The sequence below is a fragment of the Pyxicephalus adspersus genome, chromosome 3 (assembly GCF_032062135.1).
Source record: "Pyxicephalus adspersus chromosome 3, UCB_Pads_2.0, whole genome shotgun sequence".
Lineage (NCBI taxonomy): Eukaryota > Metazoa > Chordata > Amphibia > Anura > Pyxicephalidae > Pyxicephalus > Pyxicephalus adspersus.
This window is the reverse complement of record NC_092860.1, coordinates 152,801,399-152,816,146: the sequence shown is the minus strand read 5'-3', so window position 1 is coordinate 152,816,146 and position 14,748 is coordinate 152,801,399. Positions and strand designations below refer to the sequence as shown.

General features: G+C 39.2%; 1 protein-coding gene across 1 annotated transcript; it reads left to right on the top strand.

The window, feature by feature from the left end:
* The first annotated feature begins 314 nt into the window (after nt 1-314).
* On the top strand, nt 315-14,256 carry LOC140327539 (vomeronasal type-2 receptor 26-like). The gene is made up of 6 exons (XM_072406928.1): nt 315-466; nt 5,679-5,970; nt 7,572-7,811; nt 10,082-10,309; nt 11,648-11,771; nt 13,337-14,256. Exons 1-6 carry the CDS (start codon nt 315-317, stop codon nt 14,254-14,256), a joined length of 1,956 nt encoding a protein of 651 aa, XP_072263029.1.
* Nucleotides 14,257-14,748: the final 492 nt, after the last annotated feature.

Sequence of the window (14,748 nt, the reverse complement as noted above, 5' to 3'; positions counted from 1 at the left end):
AAATAATTTGGCATGCTAGAGGAAAGCTGGGGGCAAACTTCCCTTTTCAGAGGGTGAAAGAGGAAGAAGACCCTGCAGAAGATGGCCCTTCCAGTACATCTGTATCACAAAATTCCTGCCCTAATGACAAGTATCTGCTATGCACAACAACAGCAGCAGAATTAGATGGAGAATAAAAAGATAGGGTAGGATTTGCTAGGCACAATGTTTCTCTTGTATCTTCATGGGCCTGCTTTGAAAGCTTTTCCCCGCAATAATAAAACTAGATCATTCAAAAGGGGCAGGACCTTGCTGTCATGGTGCCACAGGGCAGAATGGTAGATCCTCCGTGTCACCAGCCCAGCTGGCAGAGACGTGTGCAAGTGCAGAGTCTAAGCAGCTGCCATTCTTCATCAGAGCCTCTAGAGGTGAGGATGTTACGCTGCAAGCAACTGCCAGGTTTTGGCCCCTGTGCACGCAGAGGCAGGTGACTGCTGACAGATAGGAATCAGGAGAGGTGTCGGAACGCGATACAAAAACATGGTCAAACAAGAGAGGTAAAGGCAGGCGGGAAACAGGAATATTATTATTATTATTATTATTAAACAGGATTTATATAGCGCCAACATATTACGCAGCGCTGTACATTAAAGCCAAGTTTCAGTGAGAGCCAGAAAGTTCAGAGACTTAGAAAGGAGAAGGTTGTAGTCAGAAGGAATAGTCAGAATAATAGGATCAAAGTCAGAGTCATTACATGGGAGAATCACTTCATTATAAAGGAAAAGGTAATGTAATGCATGGGAGTCATGTGATCCGCAGTCTCCTGACCCACCACCAGAGGTATTGCTGGTGAAGAGCCTCTCTCAGGTGGTGTTGACATGCCTGCCAGCAAGTGGTGAGAGTCTGCAAAAGACCCTTGTCCTCTGAGGTAAAGGGGCAGCTGACAGAGAGCCCCATGACCTGGACCAGGGAGTAAGCAGGGGCTGGAATCTCGAAACAGAGTTGGTGCTGAAGGAGGCACAGATTCCCTGGACCTGCAGGGATCTGTGGCACTTTCTTAAAAAAAGAAATCAAGCATGTGTGCCCCCTATCCTAATTATAACAATTTTCTCTACAATTTAGTTTTTGCATGAAATGGGGAGGAAGCAGCCACTCCCCCTTCCCTTTTAGAAAAAACAGACCTCCGAATGGTTCCAACAGTGGCAAGGGTCATTGTTGAGGAAGAGAGCATCTTCCCCAAAACCTAACCCCTGGGTTGTGGGGGTGTATGGGCAGGGAGATCGTTGCAATTTTCAAAATCTTTTCAACAAAAGGGCTACATGATATCTGCTCCCTCAGCCCGGGGAATGTGTACATGGGGAACATAGAATCCCTTACCCATTCTCTGTATGGGTTAACATAATACGTAGATAAAGAGGAATAACCACACCAAAATAATGTTACTTTTTCAGTTTTTAAGAAATACCTACCTTTGCAGGGTGCTTTGCTGAGATGTGTAGTGTTCCCCAATCCTGATGGTTGCATATGTATTATTAAAGTTCCTGGAAGACTGTATGTACATTTATGTTTCCTACTCACTGGAAATTGTAGTTAAAGATTTAAAACGAAGAGAAAATAGGAAAACCCATGTTTATGTATCGGAGCAGGGTGCTATGTGAATAGATCTGAAGGTGTCTGCAGCTGAAAAAGTAGCCCATATATCCATGTTCTAATGATCATTGTGATTTGACCATGTGAACAGACATGGGAGGCATCTAAAACAGTTCATGTGTGCCTGCTGACAGATAAAAATGGTCCATGTGCATGCACTAATGGCCACTTCCATCTGGTCATGTGAACAAACCATGTGGAGTATTTGCAGCACTTCCTCATTGAGTCTGATGGTTCTGTGAATGTATATAAGATTTATATAGCCACAAGTATAGTGAGAATGAACTCAAACTATATTTCCCCCACCTACTAGATTGTAAGCTCTTCGGGGCAGGGTCCTCTCCTCCTGTATCACTGTCTGTATTAGTATGTCATTTGCAATCCCTATTTAATGTACAGCGCTGCGTAATATGTTGGCGCTATATAAATCCTGTTTAATAATAATAATAATTATGCTGTTTCAAAATGACTAACTCAGCTATTTGTGTTTTTTACTTTCTGTTCCCGGAGGCGTCTTGGCCTTGCACCTGGTCAAGTGAAACCAGCACATAAGGAGACCATAGAAGCTGTGCAAGTGGAACCAGCAGATAAGGGGACCATAGAAACCGTAACCCCCCAAAAAAAGTAGTGAGAACGAAATATGCAACAGCAGCAAAAGAAGTAAAACAATAACTCGTCTTCAGGCAAACTAAAGAAAACACCAGCCCAGAATTGGATGACCGGTGACGCAAGGAACTGAAGAATAAAAAATAGACTCTTTGGTTAAAGTTTTCAGAGACTCTCATAGACAGAGGAAGGGACAGTCCCAACCTCTATTGCTATTTCTGTTGTGAGTTTCCCACGCGTGAATAAAACCTTGATTCTTTTACTATACCTCAGAAGTTGTCGTGAATAATTGTCAACTTACCATTGACAGTTCACAATGCTCTTCCTTCCTTGTTCAATTCCTTTTACATTTTTTCTAAAGAATTAACTAAGGGTTGGAAGTCAATGCATGGAATGCCATTTTTCTCTCCCTTTGGTTGTTTTGAGGCTTCCATTACACAACACAAAATGCTGAACCTGTTCCCAAGACTCCCAAATCCTGAGGTGTTTTTGGTTGAATGTGTCCAAAACCAGACATGTTCAAGTCACAGTGCTCCTGTATGCCTTCATTTTTAGAGTGATGCTGCTTATGTGGTCGTTATACAAAGCAATATTATTAGCTAAACCTGTTAAATTTGAATGCTGAAATGTCATGAGTAAACTTAAGTTATTATTCCCTTAGTTATAGAACCTAGGAGGATTTTTGTTTTCCCCTTTTCTACTATTTTAATGTAACCTTCTTCAACAAATATATCCAGTCTACTGGTAATAAATATTAGCCTTGTTGTTTCTCTATCACATCCATAACCTTTATCAGATTGAGAATCCTCTGCAGCTCTTTGCTATGCCGTGTTTGAACGAAGAGGTTGAATTCTTTCAAGTCATTCTGAGATATTTACACATTCTCTTTATCTATCTGCAAAGAATGCTGTGGCTGTTGGCTTTGTGTGCGACACCCTGCAAATGTGACACACAGAGCTCCATTCATCAATGTGATCTGAGAATGATGAATTATACATTTGAGTATAAATATTCCCAGGAAGGAGACATCATTATAGGAGGAATATTTGCTGTGCATTCTGGTGTGTCATCTTGGCACTATGAGGGAAGTCCGTTCTACAATTTTATGTGTTCAGCGTAAGTCAAATTTAAAATACAGAATTATAATCACAAGGCTATGACCACATAGAAGACTTCGATTGTGGTACCAGTTTGGATTTACAGAACTCACACTATCTGTTTAACACATACGATTTTAGTAAGAGTGTATGTAAATCCTTTATCTTTTTTTTTTCATTATGTTTGGCACAATATCTCACAATTCGAGAATAATTTAAATGTTTGACTCTGTTGCTAACTTTATTATTTGGAGTTCCTGTCTGTAACAGCACTGCAGGTTGCACGTTGACAACACTAACTCTTTGACTTGCCTGCTCTGTTCTTTAGGTATATGTGTCAAAAAATTAAAACATGTAATGTATTGCAGTGTTCTTGTCCTAAGATGCTGGAATTGTCTTATTATTATGTTTTTATCTTAATCCTTCAATGAGATTCGACTAAAAAATATATCTGTCTTGTTTTATATTTGTTAACTAATAACATATACATTACAGGCTTGAAAATTACTTGAAGCACCCACATTTTTTATTTTCTGTATAGGAAACCCTTTTACATCTATACCTTAAACTGTACATAACAAAATGCCCCTGAACCACACTTTATAAAGGTTTATTTGCCTTCCTCTGGATCAATCATGCATATTAATTTTTGCCTGGAACATAAAGGTTTCTGGTATATTAATTTAACTTTTTGGTGGTTAAACTAGATTTGTGACATCTTAAACCTTAATAGATAACTATGTAACAGTAGGGAATTTAGAATATGATATAAGCTGTGTATATGACAATACCCAATTTATGTTTCATGTAAAAACACACAGCCTAAATGTTTAAATGTGTGTGGGAGACAGGTGCTTCTTTATTCTTTTCTCTTTTTTTTGGAATTCATTTTTCAAAAACTTTATTTTTCACTTAGCTGAAAGCAGAACTAAACTAAAAACAAAAAAATCACACCTTTAATCCTGCAGATCCCTGGATGGCACTGGTCCTTCTCGCAATTCGGTCCTGAGGCGCTGAGGAAATGCCGGGTGCTGCCATCTTCAGTCTTCTCTTCCATTTTTTTACCACGTCACCCGATCGTGCACTGTGCAGGTGTGAGATCGGGTGACATAGCCCACTGTAAAGGTGAAAAAAGACAGCTGATCTCCCTGTGCTTGCATGAGATTGGCATCTCTTTCCCCTAATAGAAAAAATGCCCCTTCTGCGCATGTCCGAGATTGTGGCATGCGCACAAGTAGCACCAGAGCCTCCCGTGACCTAGGTATCCTGGCTCTGCGCTTCCTGGCGGTATGATTATTTTGTATTTTAAATGTCAAATCAGGCCATTTAAAAATACTTCTAATTTTAAATTTCCTGCTGGTCCCCGATGCACACACATCGCATACCCGGCTGGCATTTGCATCCTCTAGTCTTGCTTCTCCAACAATCACACACCGGGATGCAAGGCCAGGGGAGGCAAATGCTGAGCATCGCCAACTGAATGCAGATGCGGACTGGGCATCACCAACTGGACTCAGATGCCAGGCCGGCATCGTGGCTCAGGGTTACCACTTTTTGTAATGAAATTTCACCACGAGCCACACTCAGGATTACTGCCAGGGTTGTTAGAGGTCTCTAGCAAATTTAGCAAAATGTGTGCTTTTTGTTCTGGGAATTCAGTTTTGAATTGGAAGAACTCATTACTAGTTTACATAACTATTATTATCTTAGCCCTAATACAGCCATCCTGATTCATCACTGCCTGTCTTGAGCACCCACACACTTGATTGGATGTAGGGCCATGCATGGGTGGAAGTTGCACATTGGGACCCTATAAAATTGATTGAAGCAGAATTGATTCGCAGCAAGGAGTCTGTAGCACAAACAAACAATGTGTGTATGAAATTAAGCTGGGAGGTCCATTATAATACATTGACCAATCCCTGTCTAGGGGCGTGTCTCAACCATTAGTCATCTTACAGATCACACCCAGTAACCAATCCAAGGGCCCCAATGATACCTTATGGTAATTAACTATATAAAATGGGAACTGGGATAATTTAGGTCTATTTGCTTTCTTGCTCTTTCCCGGATGGTCTCTCTTCTCCTGATGGAGCTCTCTTCTGAAGGTAGCAGGCTCCTGAAGTTTCCATTACCATCTTAGCTGGTAGCTATGGGATACTCCTACATTGTCTTATAGGTGTCTATATTATTATTGTATTGTTTTGGTATTTTGTAATTACTGTATGATGCACTAACCAGTATTAAATTACCATATAGGGAATATTTATGTGCATTGACAGGGTCATATAATATCCATGTTGATGCAGATAAATATTCATAATCAACAAAGGTTTCTTTCTACAGAGTTCACCAGAGAGAATATGCCCATCTTCTGACTTTTATTTTTGCTATTAATGAGATAAACCATAATCTAAATATTCTGACCAATGTGACTCTGGGATATCATATATATGATTCTTGTGGAGATGTGAAGAAAGTTACAAAAGATGTTCTACAAATCTTGTCTGGACATACAAGGACAGCTCCAAATTATTCCTGTATGGAGCGGGATAACGTGGCTGGTTTTATTGGTGACCTCAGATCAGATACCACTCTCCAAATGGCTCAGCTGTTAAATCTGTATGGTTACACCCAGGTAAGATATTCAGTATAGCCAACAGTTCACATATAGGTAACTAAATACCTCTATATTGTCCCTGAAATAACACCCTGCTATTCTTCGGTGCAGACATCCATTTCTGCAATGGGCTTGTTCTACCAGGGATTAACTGTAGGTTCACCATTATAATGGGTTAAAAGTAAAGTGGGATGTGCAATCCTGGTGACTTTATCCGCAGAATATATGCACATTCACCTAGACATACACTGCATGGCATCAATGGCCAATAAGATTAAGAGGGCCAATTTGGGGGGCTTAGGTAGGTCACTGTCCTCCTGATGGCCACAATTACACTGCTTTATTCTCTGCAGTGTTTTTTAAGAAATCTCAGATGTTTGTCTCCTAAATTTATTCCCAGCCTTTTTAAAATTGTCCTGCTGCTGGATGTTCTGACATCCACTCTTCTTGTAATACATCAGCTGTCTGTACTCTTTTTCTGTACATTATGGCCAAATATCAAATCAAAATGTCCTGGCCTGTTTATACTACTGTATCGCTTTTAGGGCTCTTTGAGATCTTGTAGGCTAGACACTTCAAGTAATTTGAAGAAGTTAATCCTGGGTCATTTCAGAACTCAAAACTATAACCATGTATGAGTCGTGCCACTAAATCCCCATACACATTCCCATTGGCTCAATGTTATACAAGCGGGTGTGGACCCACTGTGCCACTGACTGCGTATGCTCCAGAGGGGCGTAACGTAAGCGGCTACCAGGTCTTCACTAGAGCCTCTGATGGTGAGGATAGGCTTGGGCCGCAGGGTAGCTGCCAGGTGCCACTCCAGAACAATCCCCGGGTCAGAGGCAGCTGACCACAGGAGTCAGGGTACGTGGTACAAGCACCAAGGGGCTTGCGTGGCTGAGAGAGGTAGTAAATAAACAAAGTCCTTGAACAAGATCCGAGGTCAAAGTCAGGCGGCAATCAGACAAAGGTCCAAAAAGTAATCCGAGGTCAGGGTCAGGCAGCAAACAGGCTAAGTCCAAAAATGTAAGCAAGGTCCGGTACACAGTGAAGCAAACAGAGTAAACTCCTTAGCACTAGGAATCACACAAAGTAAAACCTTGAGATTGCTCAGGCAACTTCCTGTAGTAGGAGGTGCCTTTAAATACCTGCAAAGATCCAGCCATAGGCTGTAGAAAACAGAGGGCGTGCATGTGTTACCTCATAGATAAGAGAGACACACCCACGCCAGCTCAAGCACCAGAGCAAGTCTCCAGCAGGAAGGAAACTCAGGCATGGAACACAGGTAGTGGGGTTGCACTACCTGAAAGATAGGGCCCGGCGCCCGTGCCTGCAATTAGAAGCAGCAGCGCCAGCACGACCTGCAGTGCTAACACTAAACTCTATGAAGGGTTGCCACACTGGCCAATAGGAATGTTCAGGAATCAGAAAGACACTGGGGAAGTGTGCTAGATAACTAGAAGTTTTATATAACTAGAAGTTGTATAAGAGTAAGAGAAAATATGCCTCTTAGAAAGAAAGAAACCCAAAAGAGACTCTGACCCTTATCTGTTCAAATCTATCTCAATCCTTGTTCTATCCAACAAAAATTTTGCATTAATGTATTTTCTTTGTAGATCAGTTATGGAGCTGGAGATAGTTTACTAAGTGACAGAAAGATGTATCCCAATGTTTTCCGTACAGTTATGGACAATGAGATACAATATGTGGCCATAGTGAAGTTACTGGAAAAGTTGAAGTGGAACTGGGTTGGGATCATTTCATCCGATGATGAATACGGAGAACGGGAGATCCGACAACTCAGCAAACATTTAACTAATCATGGAATTTGTATTGAGTTCAAGATGCTGGTGTCTGTAAAGAACTATAAAAAAAATCCTCTAGATCTTAAAACCTCAACTACTGAAGTTGTAATTATCTGTGGCTCTATTAGTAGAACTTATTACAAGTTTTTGATTGGCACTGTTCCTCATCATATGCACAAAACATTTATTCTCTTTGATTCTTGGACAGTGGATGGAGAATTTTTTTGGATCAGTAACTGCAGTTTGGTTTTTACGTGTCCCAATCCCTCTATACCAGGAATGAAGACATTTTTGGAGAACATTAGCCCTTCCAGCCACCCAGATGACCCAATGCAGGAGGATATTCTCATAACTGAATACCACTGTTTTTCAAAACATCCAATAAAGAACTTTCTAATTCCACTCACATTCCGCATTCCTCTTAAAAATTGCACTTTAGAGAGTGTTACAAATTATTTATATTTTCCTGATGATAAAACTCCGTATAGAGTGTTTCTTGCAGTGAATATATTGGCTCAAGCTTTGCATGATTTGTATTTTTCCTTACAAATGAAAGAAGAGAAAACTGTGGTGAGTCTATCTAGCCTTGTGCATAAGGTTAGTATAAAACATGTTATTTAGAGAGATACTATCAGAGCAAAGTGGCAGTGTCTGTGCAAAGGGGTCTACCACTACTAGCATAAATTCCCATATCCATTATCCTTTAACACTCCACAAATGAAGCATTGTTGCTAGAACTACGTTCCATGCAGGTATCACACGTGTGGGGGTTTTAGTGGCAGTTTCTGTGGGTTGTAGTACTGTAATATGCCTGCTATTTGGTGGAGTATTTATGTTTTCACAAGAGGTACCCAAGTTTTCGCAAGAAGTACTTAAACTTTCCTACGAGGTACTTAATTATACAGATATTGGCAACCACATCTGATGTTGAAGAGCTTCATCCTGATCCCCCTCACTCACAACAGAGCTTCATATCCCTTCCTGTGCCTCCTATTTCCTTCAAATTTCAAACGTAAACTTTATGTGCTTCACTTCTGTAAACAGACTTCAAGTGATCGGTGAACAAACTCACCACCAATAATGCCATAAAAACCAATAAACAGGATGCAATTGACGACAACCAACAAAGGTCAAAAGTGTAGATAGGAGAAAGGAAGGTTCTTTAAGTACTTTCCAGTTTTCAATACCTTTGTTATAAACTCATTGAATGCATCCACCAAATCATCTCCACTGCCTTCCCAGATTACTATTTACTAAGCTGACCACAAGGACATCAAATCAATAGTTCAATATCTCAGGAATATATTATATATTTACAGCTCAATGTATGCATTTTTAAAATATCTTTGAGTTTTAAGCCTAAAACCTCAAAACCCCAATCAAATCTTTTGTTGATCTAGAGGCCATATTTTTATACATACTATTGTGATTTTCATACCCGAGTCCCCCAATAGTTCTGGATTCTGTGGGGTTTAAACAATTACGGGACTCTTAAGCTGCGTACACACTTCCAATTTTTATCGTTGGAAATGAACGACGAACGATCGATTGGTCAAAAATCGTTCGTAAAAAAAGTAACCAACGACGCCGACGAACGAGAATAGTCACTGGAAATGAACGACCGGACCGGCGGATCGGATTGGACGATTGGACTTCCTGTATCGTTCAAATGATCGCATCTATTGTGTGTACAATATCTGCGAACGATCGTGTCGTTATCTGCATGTACAGGATCGGTGCTTTACGATCGTTCGCAGATATCGTGCAGGATCGTTCGTCGTTCGTTTACCAACGATAATTATTGGAAGTGTGTACGTAGCTTTATGGAATCTTATGGATGACTCATTTTAGCACCCAGCAGCAGATCTTTACTTGATCCTCTGCTCAGCAATGTAATTGTAGTTCTGAAATTGATATTACCAACAGAAAACAGAGACATTTTGCATTGAGAAATTAAGCCATGTTAGGGTCATTAAAAGTCCACTGGACACCAATACTGACCTATTAGTGCTAGGAAGGAGAGGGGGTGATTTCCACTGGTAACCAATGCTGGTTAAAAGGAATGAATGCAGCTCAACTACTTCCAAAACTGTGAAAGAGAGAGTTAATTGTTAATGCCTGCCTATCTATTAGCTGTTCAGGCAATGAACACTGCAACATGGGAGGATGGCAAGAGTATTAAATGCTTCAGTTTTTAATGGTAGGAACCTGCAAAGGGTTTAAAAAGCTAACCCTTTATGATGATTGTGTATTTTGGTTATGTCTTTTATCCATGGTACAACATGCATATTATTCTTGATGTATTCCTTTATTTCTTAAAGGTAACCAGCCATGTATATTTAGTTCACTACAACGATCCAAACAATAAGGAAATACATTTTAAAGAAAAGGGAGATCTGCCCAGCCCTTTGGACATTGTAAATTGGATAACACATGTTGACGTCACTCATGTCACATATTGGAGACCTGTGGGCCACTTCGATGAGTGTCTTCCAGAAAACCAGCAACTTACTCTCAGCCCACATCTGATAACATGGAAACATGACCAGGTAACACATGCAAAAATATGTCAATGTTGTAAAAACCAATGGACAGTTATAATTTTAAAATCTGCAGGTTACTGGCTTAAATGTTGATCCAAGGAACTAACACATTTTTACGTTTAGATTTGGTTGTTTCATTCAGAAAATTTTATCTAAGATGATCTGCATACAAATACACTCTAAGAATGCTCACTCTTTCAGACTCGTATCTCCCATCAAGGCATTACAATATTTTATAGTCCCTCCCAAGGGCCAGCCCACTGCTTGCATTAGGAATGGATTCCTGAGAAAGGAGTCTAGGTGCTAATATATACCAAAATGACTGGGATTTATTGGTACTCAAATAAAATGTAGTTAAATTCATGACGAAACAATTATACAAAAACCTTCAACCTCCCTGGTGGTATTCCCAAGTGTGCTTCGGGGTTAATTTTCAGTACCAAAAGTGGTCACCCTGAGCCACACTCGGGGTGGAATTGCAAGGGAGTTTTAAAGCTTACCTTGTCCCTATGTGCTTGCGGCATCCTCCAGCAATGCCCGACATCTGCTTCCACTGGCAATGCCCACCTGGCATCTGTGCAGCTCGGAGATGCCCACCCAGGCAGGAGATGCAGCTGCCGGCCGGGCATTGGACGTGCAAGCATGCTGTTGGGGGGCGGGACAGTGCGGCTGGGAGGTGGGAAATTTACAAAAATAAGTATTTTTAAAGTACCGCTTTGACATTTTAAAATACTTATTATTTGGACCGCCAGGGAAATTAACCAAAAACATTTTAACATGATCCAATAAAATCCATAAAAAAAAGTTTATTTTTATTTTATATAGATAATGTCTGAAATGTGCTTTTACAAATTAAACTGCCAATTATTATGTACATCAATGAGCAATTAAAACTAAATGGTTTACTGATATTATAAAATGCTATTTATTGCGTTTTGCATAACTCATGGTGTGTATATGCAACAGACCAACTTAATACCAGATCAAGTGTAAATGTGAAAACAAGACAGAGAAAGCCCCAAAAATAAAATTCTACATACTAGATGTCATAAGGATATAGCAGGCAAAAAAACTAAATCAGAAAGCTGACACGCCAATACACCAACAGCATATTAGGCTTTTCTTTTAGCGCTGTTTGCAGATGTATTAACACAAATCCTGCATCTGGATAGCCGATGTTCTTTTTTTTTGAGTTGAGAGAGAATGTTCTGAGTTGGCCATTAACAATTCAATCCACACAAATATATTTCCTGGCTTATTGTCCTTTTAATGTACTAATATACTTTACGCTAATCCTATTGTCTTTCAAAGATAATTCTGATATTTCATTCTTTTTAATCTTAGGCTCCAAGAGGTCGATGTTCTGATGAATGTCTTCCAGGATTTAGAAAAGTTCAGAAGGAAGGGTATCATATATGCTGTTATAACTGTGTTCCATGTTCAAGAGGAGAAATATCAAACCGTTCCGGTAATCTTTCTGTTTCTCTAAAGATTAAAGAAAATGTATTTTGTTTTTAAATATATCAAATACATAAAGGTAAACTTTTTTCCAATTTGCTAATTCCTGATTTGAAAACAACAAGCAGTACTATAAATATTAAGTCTCAGTTTTAATCTACAGATGTGTCCTCCTATAGTAACACAAAACTTATACTAATAATGCTACAAAAGCATGGAGTAAGGATTGACAAAAGGGGATCAATATAAACCTGCCCCATAGGTGGTTGATTACTCCATGTTTTTTAAAATGCATTCGTTAGGAAGTTTCACATACAGTAAATATTTGTGAATGTCACAGTTTATAAGTATTCCCTTAGCAGAAAGTCACAATGATTACACACAAAGTCATGGACATAGCAGCAAAAAACTAGGACATACCAGGAATATATTGGGTATCAAAGATGACAGTAAAAGGCAATATTCAAGAGAAGAAGTAATGTATCCACATCTCTAGTAGCCTGTGACTTCCACATCCTTTTAATTACATCCCTGATCCCTGGTGTCCATGTGTACTGGTATCGGCCATTGAATGTTTGATTTATTCTGTATTCTTTATATTATGGACAGAAACTAAGAAATGTTTATAAGCTCATCAAATACCTAAAGCCCTTATGGAAAAGCATTGTTGTTGCCCCAAATAATGTTGGCTGTTCTTGACTTAAACAAACAGATTGAACCTGTATCACATTAGGAACATGGTGATCTCTGAATCTTAAAAGGACCTTAAAAGAATTGTGCTTGTAAAACTGGCACAATGCCATGTCCCAAAATCTCTTTCAGACCCTACATACCAGTTTTCTGTCCTTCTGTCCTACAGACCAGAGAACTCTGCGGTTTCCCGATGGGATTTTTTCCACTACCTAGCATAGATATGATATTAAACAACATGATGATATCCTGGTCACTCACTAATTTAAAGATAAAATACCTCTAATTAATGAATGAAACCGAATATTTTCTTGTTGTGTCTAATATGCAATGTACCCAAGATGAGGATTGTTTAAATTGATTGCTTTCAAATATTTGACTAACTTTGCTCTTTCCGTTTACAATGCACTTACACATTATAAAAACAATTAGAACAAAGAACAATATACAATTCACATGTGTTATGGAATCCACTTGATCCACTTTATCTATACTTTCAGAGGCACAGAGCTAGAAAAATGTGCAGATCAAGAATTCGGACTTTTTAATTACATGCCTATTCCTGGTCTGTATTTCAGGAAGTTTTCAAGCTATAGATGATCAGTTATCCAAAGTTTTTTTGGCAGAAGGTTGACTATGACTTTTTAAGTGTTTATGTTGGTGCAGTAAGTTTTTATACACTTTTCTGCAGTGCAAATATGTCCAAAAATGTCCAAATGTAAAATCTCACTTTGTTGCAAGAACATTAAATCACCTTGCAGCAGAGAGCTAGGTATTTGAAACGTGGCGTGCTCCTGCTTCTTAGAACTAGAATCAAATAGTCGTGGTCATTAAGCAATTGTTAAGTTGTACAATTTGTATAGTGTCAGTATATTTCTTCCACAGATAGTGAAAACTGTCAGATGTGTCCCGAAAACCATTGGCCTAATAACGATAAAACCGTTTGTGTTGACAAAACTATTGAGTATTTGTCATATGAGAACATTTTGGTTTCATTTTTCTCTTTATCTTCAGTCATATTATCCACTATATCGCTCTGTATATTTGGAATATTTTTCTGGTTTCGGAACACTCCCATAGTCAAAGCCAATAACCGGAACCTCAGCTTCATTCTGCTCTGCTCTCTAACTCTGAGTTTCCTTTCTGTGTTCCTGTTCCTTGGCCGTCCTGTGGATATCACTTGTATGTTGCAACAAGTCTTCTTTGCAGTTGTCTTCACCATCTCAGTGTCTTCTATCCTAGCCAAAACCATCATGGTCTTCATTGCTTTCAAAGCCAGCAGACCTGGAAGCTCCTGTAGGAATTGGGTGGGAGTCAAACTTCCCAATACAGTTATGCTGTTCTGCTCTTCTAATCAGATTTTAAATTGTGTTCTCTGGTTGTATATTTCTCCACCATTTCAAGAGTATGACATGCATTCTTCTCCTGGAAAGATCATCATACAATGCAATGAAGGCTCCACATTGTCCTTTTATATCACATTGGGTTATATAGGGTTCCTGGCAGCTGTGAGTTTTGTTCTGGCTTTCATGGTGAGGACATTACCGGACAGTTTTAATGAGGCCAAGTACATTACCTTCAGCATGCTGGTGTTCTGCAGTGTGTGGATTGCCATGATCCCGGCCTATCTGAGCACCAAAGGAAAGAATACGGTAGCTGTGGAGATATTTTCCATACTGACTTCCAGTGCTGGAATATTAATATGCTTATTATTTCCAAAAGTGTATATTCTACTTTTAAAACCTGAGCTGAACACAAGAAAATCCATGATGGAGAGAAGAATGTTAAAAAATATTCAAAACTAAATACATGTGCTATTTTCCTTTGCTACCCAAAACCTGTTTTTTAATTGCTTTTATTGTTAAATAAATGTGTACCTACTTTAAAAGAAAACCTTCTATGACTACCCTGTCTGTGTGCAGTGATGTAAGGAAACACTAAATCTTACTATACCAGTTTTCCATGTCATGTCTTCTTTTTTTATGTCAGTTTTTATTTATTTTATCGAAGTTGAAGCTTCAATGGGTTTTACAAGTTTATGTGTGGTCACTGCATCGTCTATTCTGCCTTCATAAAATACCTAGTTGCATGGGATTGCATCAGACATGAATGTGGCAGAGTATAATGGATGAGTTAAGATGCACTGCCACAGCACTAAAAATAAATGAATTGTATAACTCAACAAAACATAGGATTTATATTGGCCCTTAGGTTTTTAGCGTCTGCTATGATGGGTTGTAGCTCATTCAGAATTGGAGCAGTCTTTGGCTTTTTCATCAATAAAGAAATTTTAATTT

What these genes read in the sequence shown, in the direction of transcription:
- LOC140327539 (XM_072406928.1), top strand. Translation starts at nt 315, where the DNA reads ATGGTAGATCCTCCGTGTCACCAGCCCAGCTGGCAGAGACGTGTGCAA. An exon ending in CCCTGTGCACGCAGAGGCAG is followed by an intron (nt 467 to 5,678) that starts GTGACTGCTGAC and finishes TTCTTTCTACAG; the next exon opens with AGTTCACCAGAGAGAATATG. An exon ending in TAACATGGAAACATGACCAG is followed by an intron (nt 10,310 to 11,647) that starts GTAACACATGCA and finishes TTTTAATCTTAG; the next exon opens with GCTCCAAGAGGTCGATGTTC.